We start from the raw sequence: 18833 nt of genomic DNA on the forward strand, positions 1-18833 counted from the left end.
CTCTTGGAATGAGGTTTTTGTCCTTATAACTTATTAAAGATGTGGAATCCCACCAAAGCTTCATTTCTTTCGTTTTCAATTTCTCTAAGTTCATAAGAAGATTGTTCATATCCATATTGTCACCCTCCATCACTGTATCATTATTAGTAGTTATATTAAAAATCTGATCAAAAATCTCCCTTTTATTTCAGGGAGAATCTTAAAATCCTACAAGATCAGGATACTTACTTATTGCTTAAAGGAGATCCCACGCCATTCTATAAGAAAAAACTGTTTGAACATTTACAAGAGGGGCTAACAGCAGGTTTTTTCAGTAAAAAGATTTTTGATTATTTACTAGTGGAAACACCGACCATCCCAATTTACCATGCTATGCCCAAAATCCACAAATGTATTTTTCCTCCCCCATTTCGACCGATTATATCAGGTATGGGCTCTTTACATGAACGTTTAGGAGCCTGGGTGGATCATTTACTGCAACCACTTGTTAAACAAATTCCTGGCTATATTAGAGATTCCAAAGCTCTGATTAAAGACATTACAGAGATCAAATGGGAAAATGACTACAGTTGGCTTACCTGCGATATTATTAGCCTGTATCCCTCCATACCGCATCATGTTGCTTTGGAATCCCTAAAATATTTTTTACACAGGTACAGTACATATTCTTCGGAGCTATGCAATTTTTTGATTTCTTCCGTACACTACTTGCTAACACATAACTATTTTTGCTTCAATAATTCATTTTACCTACAGAGAAAAGGAGTCAGTATGGGAGGTAAATTTTCGCCCTCCCTAGCTAACATTGTGGTTGCAGTATTTGAAGAGAATTTTATTTTTCATCCTCAGAACATTTTTCAAGATAAAATAATTTTTTTTGGGCGTTATATTGATGACTGTATCTTTATTTGGAAAGGCACTGTCCTAGAAGCAGAAGCATTTGTTAATCATCTAAATAATAATGTATCCAATCTACAGTTTACATACACTAGTCATAATACCCAAATTAATTTTTTGGATATTAATTTTACAGCCAATAAAGGGAAAATAGAGGTAACAACATATAGAAAAAATACTGATGCTAATTCAATTTTAGAGGCTACATCTTGTCATCCTCCCCATGTAGTAAGAAATATTCCAGTAGGAGAGATAATAAGGGCAAAACGAAACTGCTCTGATGCAACACATTTCATTAAAGAGACATATAACATCAAAAATAGACTCCGAAAAAGAAAATATCCTGAGTGGAGTCTGAACAGGGCTATAGCAATTACTGACAAAATAGATAGACCAACTCTTTTACTGGATAAATCCAAGTATACATCTACTACACATAATATTGTTTTCTCCACTGCATATTCTCCACAATACAAATTCATAACCGGTATTATTAATAAATACACACCTTTATTACAGCAAGACAATAAACTGAATCAAATTTTACAAACTCATCCAATTAAATGTGTGGCCAAAAAGGCAGTTACACTATCCAATTTACTAGCACCAAGCATGGTAAATGAAATTTCTCCCAAAAGACCTACATGGCTCAATTGCATAGGTTTTTTTAATTGTGGACACAGTATATGTCTCTCTTGTAAATATGTGATCAAATCTAAAACATTTCATTCCTGTGTAACACAAGAGAGTTTTTCTATGAAAAGTTACATTAATTGTAACACTGCAGGAGTCATTTACCTGATACAATGTATACAATGTAACATTCAATATGTAGGTTGTACTATTTGTCCACTAAAACAGCGCATCAGAAGGCATTTATCTGATGCCTGTAATCTGCAAGCTGTTAATGTATCAGCAGTATCAAGACATTTCATTAATGTACACAGGGGTGATATTTCTGCCTTTAAATTTCAAGGTATTGAAAGAGTTTTCAAATCAGCCAGAGGTGGAGATTATCATAGAACTATACTAAATCGTGAATCTTACTGGATTTTTAAACTAGCTACACGCCAACCCCTAGGTCTTAATGTTCGGCAGGATCTCATTTTGCAATATAACTGAATGTTATTTTTTGTATTGTATTATATATATGTTTCGTTTTTATCTGTACTAATTTTTGGTATTTTTTATCTTATATATATCCTTTTTCTTGTCTATCTGTGCACGCACCTATATGCACCTGTTCACTTTACTTGGGTGTTTCATACATGCATTTTTTCAGGTGCCTGCTATAGAGACTTTTCTACTAGCAATTACTGGAAGTTGTTTCCAGGTTCCTTTCCATTCCAAGTGAGACTTTTCAGTATATCTGTGTGCACATTAGACATGTAAGTGCAATCCTTGAATAAGGCTCTACTAGCTGAAACATGTTGGATTTCTCTTAATGTGTCCCCCCTCACTGTTTTCATGATCGATGGATCTTTTTTAATAGAACCTCAATAAATATTTTTAACCTTCTTTGAAGTGCTGGAGATCATACTCTACTTTCTACATCAACCAATCACCCCACAATATTTGAGGTTTCATGTGGCTTAAAAAATTGCTTTCAAGGTGGCTTTTATGCCCCTCACACATGCTACAGACTGGAGTTTGGTGCTTGAATATTTAATCATTAAATCTTCACAATACCTACTATTTCCTCAATTTGCTTAGCCTAATTGTTTGTCAATTTTGGTCATGCAGTTTCAATGTTGAGTCTATATACAGTACCTATATAGAAATCTTACAATTTTTCTCCGGCCAATAAGTGTAATACTAGACTCATAAACCTGGTCTTTAAAAATTTTCAGCAGTCTAATAATCATCACAGACAGGATTATTTTGAGAGGTAACACCTTCATAGACAGTACACAAAAAAAAGACAAAAAATAGTGCTTGAACTGCACTGGAGTTCACAATAAAGCTCAAACAATCAGAGGTGCATGCTAACACAAAAGTGAAAAATGTTTATTGAAATAATGCACCTAAAAACATCAGAGCCCACAAATAAGAAAGTAACCAGCAAAATACACCCATGGGTAACGAATTACATGTACAAAGCTGCTAATATGACACATTATAGGGCAAACAGAAATTATAAAGATTAAGCCACTCTCACACCCTGTGTGGCGTAACGCGTGTGGTCTTTCTATTTCATACACCCATGTTCAGGGTTCCTCTACTTCAGTCCTCTAGGGCCACCAACAGTGCATGTTTTCAGGGTCTCCTTAGTATTGCACAGGTGATAATTTAATCACCTACTCAGGTGATGATTCCAACACCCATGCAATGCTAAGGAAACCCTTAGAACATGCACTGTTGATGGCCCTTGTGGACTGGAGTTGGGGAACCCTGCACATGGGTGTATGAAATAGAAAGACCACATGCGTTATGCCACACAAGGTGTGAGAGTGGCTTCATTTTTTTAATTTCTGTTTGCCCTTTTATTGTGTCGCGTTAGCAGCTTTATATGTGTTATTTGTTACCCATGAGTGTATTGTGCAGGTTACCCTCTTAATTGTGGGTTCCGCTGTTTTTAAATGTTTTTAGGTGCATTATTTCAATAAACATTTTTCACTTTTGTGTTAGCATGCACCTCTGACTGTTTGAGCTTTATTGTGAACTCCAGTGCGGTTCATGCACTCTTTTTTGTCTTTTTTTTTGTGTACTGGTTAGCTTTTGTGCATGCACTCAGTTTTTTCCTATATATTAACGGTGGTGCCCTTTCCTCCCTGCTTTTTACTATAGACAGTTGGTACCAAAGGATCCACCATTAAAAATAGGTAATTGATACCGCTCACTTCCTCACTCTACCTTCACAACAAACCTTGCTCAACTCACAGCATGCTCAAAACAAGTCTTGGCTGCTAAAATAAGAATTCTAGTATTGGGCCTAGTGGAAGGTGTTTACATATTAATATGAAATAAAAAAAAAGTTAAATACATTTAACATAAAAAACGTATGGGTCATTTTCTGATTACACATTCCCTTTATCCATTTGTTTACCTATATTTGGCAAAAGTACTTTATGCAATCATTTACTGTGGAGAGATTATGGAGGTTTTCCCTACCCTAATATGAGTTACGGTAAATTATGTTTTGGTTGTTGTTTGGTTCTGCCATTCAAAAAAATTCACTTTTTCTTTTTTTCAAGTTATAGTCAATTTTTCGCCTACTTTTTCCAATAGTGATATGAGCCATATTCTATCAAAATATTAATTATATTTAATAGATAGAGAAAAAGGACTACTACTCAATTTAGCGCTATTCACTGAAAGCACAGATTCGTTTTTTTTTAAAGAGTTTAACGGTTTTTAACTGTATTTTCCTGCATGTAATTACAGATCAGCCATTGCAAGGTTATGTTATGTTAGATAAATTTGTAACTGATCAATAATTAAAAAAAAAAAAAAGATTAATTTTAAAGAATTTTTTTGCAAAAAAAAAATCTATTTCTCAATTAATACTGGTTATGCCTTAAGTGCGTTGAGTATTACAGGATAAGAGGGAACATACAAGAGACAATAATATCACCATAAAATCTGTTCAGTTTTCAGAAACTCAATGCAATATATACATTTTTCAGAAACATTTGTGAAGACTGCAATGCTGGAAGCCAATTAAAATTTTCCCCAGCAAGAATTAAAGAGCAGTATGAAAATAATAAGCTGAGATAAGGAGCAGGCAGAATACGTCTTAGAAGATTATAGTACAATATAGCTGTATACCAAGCCTCTGCTTCCTTCTCATCGTCACTGGCCCAATATTAATGCAAGAAATGGAGGTCAGAAGTTTCTTGTTACAAGTCAAACTCAAACTGTGAAATAAATGTAGACAATATCATCTCAAAGCTTATCATTTTTTTTATTTAATTGTATTTTTGTTGTCTGTTTCCTTAAAGGGACCTTCAAGTTTTAAGTACTTGAAATATAATTATTATATCAGGAGATGCAAGTTTTAAATATACGGTATCAAGTTGACTCTTTTTAAGGTCTTTATTGGCAATGAGTGAAATCATTCCTTTAATCAATCCTCTGTGAGATAAAACATCAGCAATCCTGTCCTGATACTTTGCTACAATGTAGTCACGTGTATTTGGCTCAAAGACAATTGCTTAAAGGGGTTGTCGTCTTTGAAGAAATCTCTCTCCTTATTATGCCATCTTGGCTAAACAAGTATTTTCCTAATTTACATTTATTAACAAAAATGTACCTATTGCTTTTGGTCATGTCATGTCCTGCTCTCAGATGACATCTTTATTGAATAACATTTTACTCATTTTACAGTACCCATCATAGCTTGTGCAGGGTTACATGGAATATAAGCACTATTTCATGTTTCGGCGCTGGTCTGAGTGCAGATATACTGAACAAGCGCTGACCGGTTATTTTGGTGCACTGGAGCATAGTTAGTACAACTCGAAATCCAACTAGACCCTACACGTGACGTCAGTGCTGACATTCAATTCAAGCCAGTCCAAGGCATGACGGAAGATTTGAACAGAATATCATCAGCAGTGGATGAACAGGACGTTACGTGACTAAAGTGATATCTATAAAAGGGTACATTTGTTTAATAAATGTAAATTGGGAAAAATTATTTCTTAATCAAGATTGGAAATGGGGGATTTTTAGTATCGGACAGCTGCTTTCAATTTGATTCAAGTTTCAAGTTAATAGATTAGGTGTGCACAGGTCATACGCCTGTTAAAAAACAAACAAACAAACAATGCCTAATATTTATTATGCTGTTTATGTCTCATTTTGTAAAAAATTGCAAAGGTTAAAAAAATCTGAAATTACACCAAATTTGCACAAACATTTGTCTTTCACTCTATACAATAAAACAAATGAAAAAAGTGAATATGATCAAACATTTATGCTGTGTGCACGGGTTGCGTTTATATCGCGTTTTTGTGCAGATTTGTCACAAAACCTGAAAGGAATCCTGATGCCAGCAAAGTCAATGAAAATCTTGACGATTCATGCACACGTTATTTGTGACTTTCGGATTTGGTGGGGAAAATAATCTACACCATGTCAATTCTTTCAGCATCTTGCAGCATTTTTTAATCTATTGACTTCAATTAAGTCAGTCGAAAACGCTCTAAAAAGGCTGGTATAAAAATAATTGCATATTTGCTGCGTTTTTGTAGCTTTTTTTGCATGCGTTTTTAGACAGCAATGAATGCTATATAGATAATAAAAACCTATTTGGCCTCAGTGTCAATATGAGTTTCAAACTTCCCTTGGGTGTCCATGGGGCCCATTCATATGGTAACTATTCTCCTGAATTGGTTACAGGTGTATTATCATATATATATATAATAGTTATGTGTGGTTGTTATTTGATTTTGATCTGACTTAGATTTTGCTTTGTGAGACTACCATACTTTCATAAATTGGAGGCATTATTCACACACACCCTGTTTACTTTCTTTTGTATTTATTTATACATGTTTACCTAGTGACCCTGTGAATCACACTACCATCCATTATTTAAATGTTATTTATACAACCAATATGGTGGATTGATTCAGAAAACAATGTTTTTAATTTGTGCCCTGGTTCAATATTTTACATCCTACATATTCCCTAATTTTCTCTTTTTCAATGGTTTTAGGATGTATATCCCTTGGAATTAATATACCAATAAAGGATTTTTACATTAATCATTGGAGAAGAGTCTTTATTTTGTCAGATCTATAGATAGATAGAAACAGCTAGACAGAAAGAGCAACAGACATTTAGAGCTTATTGGACAGCTTTTTATGATTAAATAAATGAGACAAACGATGTGGGGTCCCCTCTATTTTTGATAACCAGCAAAGGTAAAGCAGACAGCTGGGGCCAGATATTATCAGACTGGGAAGGTCCATGGTGTATGGGCCCTTTTCAGGCTAAAAAGAACAGCTCTCAGAAGAGGTGCATCACATTAGATGCCCCAATTCTGGCGCTTTGCATTGGCTTGTCTCGACTGCTCTGGTGTAGTGGCAATTGGGATAATGGTAGTTGGGGCGGATGTGTAATCAAGCTCGGGTGTTGGTAATAGAGAGGTGTCTATCAGACACACTAATAAAACCCAGCAAGTAAAAAGAAAAAGTTAAAACACACAAATACCTTATTTGAAAAACAATCCCTCACACTTTCCCTGGTTCACTATTTTATTTAAAGAGAAAAAACCCATGCAGCTCTGACGTAGTTCAAGGATTCCGGCATAGTCCATAGAATCAGATATTATAATCCACAAATGGAAACCTGATAAACAAAAATAGATGTGGTGCTTGTGCAATTATATGTCTATATTTGTCTGTCTGAATGTGTATATATCTGTCTGTACATCTATGGCTGGAGTCACACTTGTGTGTGACTTAGGGTACCGTCTCACTAAACGACGTACCAGCGATTCAGACCACGATATGACCTGGTCAGGATCGCTGGTGCGTCACTACATGGTCGCTGGTGAGCTGTCAATCAGGCAGATCTCACCAGCGACCAGTGACCAGCCCCCAGGCAGCAGCGACGCGTGGAAGCGATGCTGCGCTTGGTAACTAAGATAAATATCGGGTAACTAAGCAAAATGCTTTGCTTGGTTACCCGATATTTACCCTTTTTACCAGCGCACACCGCTTAGCGCTGGCTCCCTGCACTCGTAGCCAGGGTACACATCGGTTTACTAAGCAAAGCGCTTCGCTTGTTTACCCGATGTGTACTCTGGCTACGCGTGCAGGGAGCCAGCACTGGCAGCCTGAGAGTGGCGTACGCCAGTAACCAAGGTAAATATCAGGTAACCAAGCAAAGCGCTTCGCTTGGTTACCCGATGTGTACCTTGGTTACCAGCGTCCGCAGCTTCCAGATGCCGGCTCCCTGCACATTCAGATCGTTGCTCTCTCGCTGTCAAACACAGCGATGTGTGCTTCACAGCGGGAGAGCAACGAGCAAAAAATGAACCAGCACTGTGTGTAACGATCAGCGATTTCACAGCAGGGGCCAGGTCGCTGCTTAGTGTCACACACAGTGATATCGCTGATGAGGTCACTGGTACGTCAGAAAACCTGTGACTCAGCAGCTATCTCGCTAGCAATCTCGCTATGTGAGAAGTATCGAATCACATTGTCCGGACCGGCCGCTGTCTCTTTTGACAGTAGCCTATCAGCTTCATGTATTTCTATGCAGCTGACATGCTTGGTTCAGAAAAGCCAGTGGCAGGTCTGGGCAATGTGATCCTCTCACGAACCACACGCAAGTGTGACTTCAGCCTATGTATTATTTATCTCTATAGCATTCACTGGTGTCCAAAAATGCTAGAAAAACAGGCGTTTTTAGAACTGCATTTTTCCTGCCATGAGATGCAGAAATGTCTGCATCCAAATACTCAACATGTGCACATACCGTTAGACCCATTTATTACAAGTGTTAATTAGTGTACCAAAAGTTCAAACAGCTAAACAATTGCTCAAAATGTATCCATTTGACTTAAAAAAAATTCTCATCTGCTATCCTCTCAAATTTATTAGTGAAATTAATTAATGTAGGCCAATTCTTTTATTTATTTGTAATTTAGCCTGAAGGAGCCTTGATGCTCTGACAGCTTGCTAATATATTTTTTCTGCTTAACCTATAGAGGTATGACTACCAAAATACTTTTGTCATTCTTGGGGCATAGTATTTCAATTGACAGTAAACAGAAATGTTGATAATGGAGAAGAATTGAAAGGCAAAATACTGTACATTGAATTGCGGCAGAACTTCGAATCGAATAATGATTCCCTTTTTTATCACATAAAAGCTGAAAAAACAACTATAAACAAAATCCACCAAGATAAAATCTATAAACTCCCACAATGACTAAACAAAAAACAAGTGTGGCGTTTACCAAAGGTTTCACACAGATGTTTTGTGGAAAAGCACCACTTCATTTTTTTTTCTGTGAATTAGGTGGGTCTTTTTAGTCTCTGCACCTTCTATTCACTTGGAAGAACCCTTCATAAAAAAAATGTAAAAACTTCCTAATATTAAATAACTACATAATAAACTTAAACTATACAGTTGCTGAGCATGTTACCAGAATCCAGAGGGATTGTTTCTGATGCTGATATAAGCCATATGTGGGATGTTCGTAAGTGTAAGGCTTTCATACTGTATTTCTTCTGCTATATTTTATCATTCATTTAAAAACATTTTTACTGTTTTTTTTGTAACCAGGAAATGTTCATGGGATCATGTTTTTCTATTACTTTCATTGGCAATACAGGGTAATTATAAAAGATTCATCAGGTATATTTCAAAATGTATTACATGCACAATAGTGAATGGCACATAATAACGAACATAAACTCTCCAAGTTTAGCACATAATGTTCTATGTGTCCTCCTTTTGTCACATGACACACATTTATGCTGTAATCCAATTCAACCCAAACAAGCATAAGCATGTCCACATCAATGGTCATTGGAGCGGCATATAATTGATATCAGATACTGTGGTCGGCTGGCCGTAAATGTTGACATAGCTGTAAGCAATATGGTTTCTAACACAGTTGCCGTCGCAGAATCTTCCAGTCGGCTGAGGAATACCAAGTTCACGACTTGCTCGACGTTAATTTTTGTGGGCTACTTGTAAAGGTTTCTCAAAACTGTTTTGCCTGTAACACTTGGTCCTCCGGGGATTTTATGTTTAAAGGGGTATTACCATCTCCAGAATCCTATTCCAATATATAGTAGGTGTAAAAATAATAATGTTAGCAAATGCCTCCAATTAAAAATGTAGTATAGTTCTCCTGATTAGCTAAGTTGCTTATCTCATGTGCAGGGCATTGCAGGTTAGGTATCTATGGTTACGACCAAAGCAACTAACTAACTGTCACTATATGAGTAGTTGTAACCATGGATACAAGCTGCAATGCCCTGCACATGAGGTAAGCAACAGGAGAACTATACTACATTTATAATTGGAGGTATTTGCTAATATTATTATTATTATTATTATTATTATACCTACTACATATTGGAAGAAGATATTGGAGATGGGAGTAAGGCTATGTGTGCACGTTGTGTCATGTCCATGCTGCAAATTCTGCAGCGATTTGGCAGTGCATGTGCGCTTCAAATCGCTGCAGAAACACTGCATAATGGATGCAGTGTGTTTGCAGAATAGATGCCGATTTCATGCGCTCTGGATGCTGCCTCTCCCATAGACAGAGTGGGAGCAGCATCCAAAGCGCATGAAAGAAGTGACATGCTGCATTTTTGAAAGCAGAGATTTTATCAAATTTTTGACTCTCAAAATGCTACGTTCAAAAAAGCATTGTGCGCACGAATTATGCACAATTTTCATAGCTTGTGCAAGGGACGCAGGATGCATGCATTTATGCTACAGTGCTAGATGCAGTATACATGCATGAAATTACGCTACGTGCGAACATAGCCTAACTCTTTAAACAAACATCCTTTGTCCTTAAATTTTCGATATCACCGCAGAATGCTCTGTTGATGAAGTGGGTCACTTTTATACGGTCTTCGGATCGCTCGCTGTATGGTAATAACGGATTTACACTTCTTATACTCTAAAACACAAAATACTGTCTCTTGCATAGTCGCCATTTGGGATCTGATGCCGTCCTTCCACCTGGTGAGTCAGAAGCGAGTCTGCCCGCTAAAGTTACAAACTGTGAGATGTGATCTTTTTATATGTTGTTATTATAAACAGGTGAAATTTCTATCTTTGCAGTAACATGAATGCAAAACCCGATGAATCTTTTACAATTACCCTGTATTAGTAACATTCTGAGTCATTTTCTATGAGCTATCACATGAGAATTTATTATAAACGTTACAGAATCATGTTGGAAAAGTTTGGCCATATCTGCTGTAAAATCTAAAATATCAGTTTGAAGTTTCATAAAGTTGAAGGGTATGTTTAATTGCTAAAGAGAAAATTGTAACACAGAAATCACATCCAAGTTATGGTAATTGCATTGTTCTTTTACATGTAAGCTAGGAAATCTGTACCACCGCAGAGCATGAACCATACTCACCATGATCACAGACACCGCAGCTGTAGTGTTATTGTCCTTGGGTAACGAGTTAAAATGCTGCTTTAATTTACCTGTGACTTCAACCTGCATATTGTTCCCCAGTGAGGCATCATCCTGTATAAAAAGCAAATGTAATCAAATGTATCACTGCTTCCCACACTGACTCACACTTAATCATAGGTTATACTCTAGAAATTCTCTAAAAGCACTTGCTGACATGAGTGTATAAGACAAGTGGTATTGGATGTTTTATCGTATAGCATTTGGAAAGAAGGGAATTTTGTTTACTTACCGTAAATTCCTTTTCTTCTAGCTCCTATTGGGAGACCCAGACAATTGGGTGTATAGCTTCTGCCTCCGGAGGCCACACAAAGTATTACACTTTAAAAAGTGTAACCCCTCCCCTCTGCCTATACACCCTCCCGTGCATCACGGGCTCCTCAGTTTTGGTGCAAAAGCAGGAAGGAGGAACTTATAAAGTGGTCTAAGGTAAATTCAATCCGAAGGATGTTCGGAGAACTGAAACCATGAACCAAAAGAACAATTATTCATGAACAACATGTGTACACAAAAAGAACAACAGCCCGAAGGGAACAGGGGCGGGTGCTGGGTCTCCCAATAGGAGCTAGAAGAAAAGGAATTTACGGTAAGTAAACAAAATTCCCTTCTTCTTTGTCGCTCCATTGGGAGACCCAGACAATTGGGACGTCCAAAAGCAGTCCCTGGGTGGGTAAAGAATACCTCAATAACAAATAGCCGAAAACGGCCCCTTCCTACAGGTGGGCAACCGCCGCCTGAAGGACTCGCCTACCTAGACTGGCGTCTGCCGAAGCATAGGTATGCACTTGATAGTGTTTTGTGAAAGTGTGCAGACTAGACCAGGTAGCTGCCTGACACACCTGTTGAGCCGTAGCCCGGTGTCGCAATGCCCAGGACGCACCCACGGCTCTGGTAGAATGGGCTTTCAGCCCCGAAGGAAGCGGAAGCCCCGAAGAACGGTAGGCTTCAAGAATCGGTTCCTTGATCCATCGAGCCAAGGTTGACTTGGAGGCCTGCGAGCCCTTACGCTGGCCAGCGACAAGGACAAAGAGCGCATCTGAACGGCGCAGGGGCGCCGTGCGAGACACGTAGAAACGGAGTGCTCTCACCAGATCCAAAGAGTGCAAATCCTTTTCGCATTGGTGAACTGGATGAGGGCAAAATGAAGGTAAGGAAATATCCTGATTGAGATGAAAAGGAGATACCACCTTAGGGAGAAACTCCGGTACAGGACGCAGAACCACCTTATCCTGGTGAAAAACCAGGAAGGGGGCTTTGCATGACAGCGCTGCAAGCTCCGACACTCTTCGGAGTGAGGTAACTGCCACTAGAAATGCCACCTTCTGCGAAAGACGTGATAAAGATACATCCTTCAGTGGCTCGAAAGGTGGCTTCTGGAGAGCCGTCAGCACCCTGTTAAGGTCCCAGGGTTCCAGCGGGCGCTTGTAGGGTGGAACTATGTGGCAAACTCCCTGCAGGAACGTGCGGACCTGCGGAAGCCTTGCCAGGCGTTTTTGAAAAAATACTGAGAGCGCCGATACTTGTCCCTTGAGAGAGCCCAGTGACAAACCCTTGTCCATTCCGGATTGAAGGAATGAAAGAAAAATGGGTAAGGCAAAAGGCCAGGGAGCAAAACCATTATCAGAGCACCAGGACAAGAAGATCCGCCAAGACCTGTAATAGATCTTGGCGGACGTTGGCTTCTTGGCCTGTCTCATGGTGGCAATGACATCTTGAGATAACCCTGAGGACGCTAGGAGCCAGGACTCAATGGCCACACAGTCAGGTTGAGGGCCACAGAATTCAGATGGAAAAACGGCCCTTGAGACAGCAGGTCTGGGCGGTCTGGAAGCGCCCACGGCTGACCCACCGTGAGATGCCACAGATCCGGGTACCACGACCGCCTCGGCCAATCTGGAGCGACGAGAATGGCGCGACGACAGTCGGATCTGATCTTGCGTAACACTCTGGGCAACATCGCCAGAGAAGGAAACACATAAGGCAGTCGAAACTGCGACCAATCCTGAACTAACGCGTCCGCCGCCAGAGCTCTGTGATCTAGAGACCGTGCCATGAAGGCCGGGACCTTGTTGTTGTGCCGTGACGCCATGAGATCGACGTCCGGCGTTCCCCAGCGTCGACAGATCTCTCGAAACACGTCTGGGTGAAGAGACCATTCCCCCGCATCCATGCCCTGACGACTGAGAAAGTCTGCTTCCCAGTTTTCCACGCCCGGGATGTGAACTGCGGAGATGGTGGAGGCTGTGGCCTCCGCCCACATCAGAATCGGCCGGACTTCCTGGAAGGCTTGACGGCTGCGCGTACCGCCCTGGTGGTTGATGTACACGACCGCCGTGGCGTTGTCCGACTGTATGCGGATCTGCCTGCCCTCCAGCCACCGATGGAACGCCTTTAGGGCTAGATACACTGCCCTTATCTCCAGAACATTGATCTGCAGGGAGGACTCTATCGGAGTCCAGGTTCCCTGAGCCCTGTGGTGGAGAAACACCGCTCCACAGCCCAGGTTGGGGGCAGGAAGGATTTTCCCTGCGACAGAGAGTTGGGAAGGAGCCACCACTGAAGTGACGTCTTGGTTGCAAGGGAAAGAGAGACGTTCCTGTCGAGGGACGTCGATCTCCTGTCCCATTTGCGGAGAATGTCCCATTGGAGTGGGCGCAGATGAAATTGCGCGAAGGGAACTGCCTCCATTGCTGCCACCATCTTCCCCAGGAAGTGCATGAGGCGCCTCAAGGGGTGTGACTGGCCCCGAAGAAGAGATTTCACTCCTGTCTGCAGTGAAAGCTGTTTGTCCAATGGTAGCTTGACTATCGCTGAGAGAGTATGAAACTCCATCCCAAGATAAGTCAGTGATTGGGTTGGTGTCAACTTGGACTTTGGAAAGTTGATGATCCACCCGAACCGCTGGAGAGTCTCCAGAGCGATGGTCAGGCTGTGTTGACACGCCTCCCGGGAGGGTGCCCTGACTAGGAGATCGTCTAAGTAAGGGATCACCGAGTGGCCCCGAGAGTGTAGGACCGCCACAACAGATGCCATGACCTTGGTGAAGACCCGTGGGGCTGTCGCCAGGCCGAAAGGCAATGCCACGAACTGAAGGTGTTCGTCCCCGATGGCAAAGCGCAGGAAGCGTTGATGCTCGGGTGCGATCGGCACATGGAGATAAGCATCCCTGATGTCGATTGATGCTAGGAAGTCTCCTTGTGACATCGAAGCGATGACAGAGCGGAGAGATTCCATCCGAAACCTTCTGGTGCTCACATGCCTGTTGAGCAGTTTGAGGTCCAGAACGGGACGGAATGATCCGTCTTTCTTTGGCACCACGAACAAGTTGGAGTAGAAGCCGTGACCATGTTCCTGTGGGGGAACGGGAATCACCACTCCTTCTGACTTCAGGACGCTCACAGCCTGAAAAAGTGCGCCGGCCCGAGCTGGGGGCGGAGATGTTGTGAAGAAACAAGTCGGAGGACGAGAGCTGAACTCTATCCTGTAACCGTGAGACAGAATGTCTCTCACCCATCGGTCTTGGACATGTGGCCACCAGGCGTCGCAAAAGCGGGAGAGCCTGCCACCGACCGAGGATGCGGTTCGGGGATGCCGGGAGTCATGAGGAGGCCGCCTTGGAGGCAGTGCCTCCGGCGGTCTTTTGGGGGCGTGACTTAGACCGCCACGCATAAGAGTTCCTCTGGCCCTTCTGTGGCCTGTTGGACGAGGAGGATTGGGACTTGGCTGAGGGCCGAAAGGACCGAAACCTCGATTGAATTTTCCGTTGCTGAGGTTTCTTCGGTTTGGACTGGGGTAAGGACGAGTCCTTTCCCTTGGATTCCTTAATGATTTCATCCAATCGTTCGCCAATCGGTCGCCAGAAAACGGCAAACCGGTTAAGAATTTCTTGGAAGCAGAATCTGCCTTCCATTCGCGTAGCCACATGGCCCTGCGGACTGCCACCGAGTTAGCGGATGCCACCGCTGTACGGCTAGCAGAGTCCAGGACGGCGTTCATGGCGTAGGACGAAAAAGCCGACGCCTGAGAAGTCAAAGACACAACTTGCGGAGCAGAGGTACGTGTGACCGCATTAATCTCAGACAGACAAGCTGAGATAGCTTGGAGTGCCCACACGGCTGCAAAAGCCGGGGCAAAAGACGCACCTGTGGCTTCATAGATGGATTTCACCAGGAGCTCTATCTGCCTGTCAGTGGCATCCTTGAGCGATGAGCCATCTGCCACTGATACTACAGATCTAGCCGCCAGTCTGGAGACTGGAGGATCCACCTTGGGACATTGAGCCCAACCCTTAACTATGTCAGAGGGGAAGGGGTAACGTGTGTCATTAAGGCGCTTAGCAAAGCGCTTGTCCGGAAATGCTCTATGTTTCTGGACAGCATCTCTGAAGTTAGAGTGATCGAAAAACGCACTCCGTGTACGTTTGGGAAACCTAAACTGGTGTTTCTCCTGCTGTGAAGCCGACTCCTCTATAGGTGGAGTTGGGGGAGAAAGATCTAGCACCTGGTTGATGGACGCAATAAGGTCATTTACTATGGCGTCCCCTTCAGGTGTATCAAGATTGAGAGCAACGTCAGGGTCAGAGCCTTGAGCTGCGACGTCCGCCTCATCCTCCAGAGAGTCCTCAAGCTGAGACCCCGAGCAGCGGGAGGAAGTCGGGGAAGATTCCCAGCGAGCCCGCTTAGCCGGTCTGGGACTGTGGTCCGTGCCGGAGTCCTCCACGTGAGACCTAGGGGCCACCCCGGGAGCACGCTGCGGTGCAGACCGAGAGGGACCTGGAGGCGATGATCCAACAGTGCCCGGGGCCTGTGTAAGGACCGGTCTGGACTGCAAGGCTTCTAGTAGCCTGGCAGACCATTTGTCCATAGACTGAGCCATGGATTGTGAAAGCGACTCAGAGAGTTTCTCAGCAAAAGCTGCAAACTCTGTCCCTGCCGCCTGGACAGGGGGAGCAGGAGGGTCTGCCTGAGCCGAGGGTCCCCCTAGTGCCCGAGGCTCCGACTGAGCAAGTGCAACAGGGGCCGAGCATTGCTCACAATGAGGGTAGGTGGAACCTGCAGGTAACATGGCCGCACAAGAGGTACAGGTTGCAAAATAACCCTTTGCCTTAGCGCCCTTGCTCCCTGTGAACGACATGCTGTTGTCTCCCAGGAGAGTGATCACTGAGGGTATATAGCCAAAAGCAGAACAACCCGGCTGAGCAGAGAAAATATATACAAATATATATATATATATATATACTCCGGCACCCTAGGGGGACCAGCACCGGGTGACCGGTGTGGCTTACCGACCGCTCAAAGCGGTGTGTGTCCACCAGATTCCCTGCCTAGGTCTCCCAGAGCTGTGATCCGTCCTTCAGAACTCGTTCCTGAAATCCTCCACCGGCAGAGTGTGTAAAAAATGGCTGCCGGAGCTCTCAGGGGAGGAGGGAGCCGTGGGCGGCGACTAATAAAGTGCGGGAATCTGGTGCCCCACAGTGATCAGTGAGGGGGGGGAGGAAACCTAAAGTATGCTCCAGCCCTCACTGCCGACGTCAGGTCGACCGTCCCGCCCTTACCCCTGACTGGCAGGCCCGGGGGCGGGAGTTATGTACTAGGCCGCAATGAAGCCGGGGACTAAATTTAATACCGCGGCCGAAAAACAGGCGCGGTCGGCGCGGAAGTCCCGGTCGTCACAAAAAACAGCCGCAGCTGCGGCGTCTGTGACACCAGCGGTCCATGCACTGTCCCCATGGGGACCCAGAGTACCTTTGGATGCAGGGCCCTGTCCCTGATGATACCAAGTCTCCGGTCCGGCAGATTCCCACAGGGGCTGCGGAGGGAGCCCGGTCCCAGTGACTGGATGACCGGTTAGGATCCCACTTCACCCAGAGCCTCTATGGGATGGTGAAGGAAAACGGCATGTGGCTCCAGCCTCTGTACCCGCAATGGGTACCTCAACCTTAACAGCACCGCTGACTCAGTGGGGTGAGAAGGGAGCATGCCGGGGGCCCTGTGGGGGCCCTCTTTTCTTCCAACCGAAAAAATCAGCAGCTGCTGCTGACTAAAATGGGAGCATGAGTGGATGTGTGCCTCCTTCTACACAAAGCATAAAACTGAGGAGCCCGTGATGCACGGGAGGGTGTATAGGCAGAGGGGAGGGGTTACACTTTTTAAAGTGTAATACTTTGTGTGGCCTCCGGAGGCAGAAGCTATACACCCAATTGTCTGGGTCTCCCAATGGAGCGACAAAGAAAGTGTTATACTGTGGAGCAGTGCAGCTCTGCCAGTTTTCTCTCATGTCGAACCGGCATGAAAAAACGATCACAGCATTCTGCGAGTGGCTCTGATATTCGGATTACGTACAGCCATATAGTCTATAGGTGCGTGTCAAACATCGGCCTGCACTCGGATGTCAACTGAGATCAGTCCGATATACACAGAGGCAGAAATTAAAGGGGTATTCTCATCTACACGATTCTATCTCAATATACAGTATGTGTGATAATATTAGCAAATACCTCTAAATTGAAAATGTAGTATAGGTCTCCTGATATAGCCATGTGTTGTGAATGTCATCCGACTGGATACTGGTGTGGAGCTCCCTCTGGTGGCCAAAAATGGTAATGAAGCTGAGTTTGAATCTGTGATTCAGACAGGTGTTGGAATTAATTGGGAATCCAGGAAATCCTATTGCTGATCACCCTAGTTTATTTAGGAGAGCATTTTGTAACTGGCGGTCGGCGGTGATAAATGTTCCTGCCTGCTTCTGAAGATGGCTGGGAGGTTTTTCGTCTGTTTTTCCTATTTATTTGGTGCCTGAATCTACTTTAAATAAGTTCACAGTTCCTGTGCTTACTTGCTGGATTTGCACTGGAGAGTGTTTCTGCATATTCCATTTGGTTCTGTGTTTGGTTTCTTGTATGTGAGGATCTGTCTTTCTGCTTCTGTGAGCAGGGCAGTTCTTCCAGCAAGAAAGGGAGCTTGCTCTCGGTTCATGATTGGATTATTTGTACTTTAGAAGATTATTTGTTCTGTGATTTTGTTTCTTTCTATTATATCTGTTGTTCTGTTTAAAGTGTCTAGCACAAGAGTACCTGATATAGTGGGTGAGAGTCCATGAGGTCTAGTATTTTTTATTATCAGGAGATTAGTATTTTTTTTGCAGTGTTTTTTGCTGGCTGCAATCAGTTATCTGTCCTGTCCTGTTCTATCTAGTAAGTTGGGCCTTACCTTTGCTGATCTATATTCTCTATCTGTGTATTGTCTTTTCTTACATCACCATTGTCGCATGTTGGGGGCTTGCTATTTCTTTGGGGACTGCTATGAGGCAAGTTAGGATTCCTCATTTCTATCTTTAAAGTGTAGCAAATTTCTCAGGCAGTGACGAGGTGTCTAGGTGTGTTAGGAACATCCCACTGCTACTTCTAGTGTTGTCTGATAGATAGGGGATTGTGGTCAGCTTAGTTTCCAACTACTCTTGTGGTTTTGTTTTTTCCTGATTAATGGGATTTTTCGTCATCGCCCACGGTTACCAGATCATAACAGCCATGTCTATTACCTCATGCGCCGGGCATTAACGCTTAGGTATCCATGGTTACGACCATGAGCAACTAACTGTCACCATATGTGTGGATGTAACCATGGTTACCTAAGTTGCAATACCCGGTGCATAAGTTAAGAGACATGACTATATCAGGAGAACTATACTACATTTCTAATTGGAGGTATTTGCTAATATTATTATTATTATGCCTGCTACATATTGGGACAGGATCTTCGGGATTGGAATACCCCTTTAAGCGCTCCATCTACTCCTCACCTGT

General features: G+C 42.9%; 1 protein-coding gene across 4 annotated transcripts in view; it reads right to left on the minus strand.

Annotated features, from left to right (window-relative positions):
- The window catches only part of DCLK2 (doublecortin like kinase 2), a 185837-nt gene that overhangs the window by 14632 nt on the left and 152372 nt on the right, over positions 1-18833 (minus strand). For 3 of the 4 annotated variants that reach the window (XM_075347971.1, XM_075347964.1, XM_075347978.1), the window contains one exon: positions 10973-11086. In XM_075347971.1, coding sequence (XP_075204086.1) covers positions 10973-11086 — 114 coding nt within the window. Of the gene's footprint in view, positions 1-4665; positions 4755-10972; positions 11087-18833 lie in introns of all 4 variants that reach the window. The other variant, XR_012754158.1, reaches the window with a different exon arrangement.

The sequence above is a fragment of the Anomaloglossus baeobatrachus genome, chromosome 1 (genome assembly GCF_048569485.1).
Source record: "Anomaloglossus baeobatrachus isolate aAnoBae1 chromosome 1, aAnoBae1.hap1, whole genome shotgun sequence".
NCBI lineage: Eukaryota > Metazoa > Chordata > Amphibia > Anura > Aromobatidae > Anomaloglossus > Anomaloglossus baeobatrachus.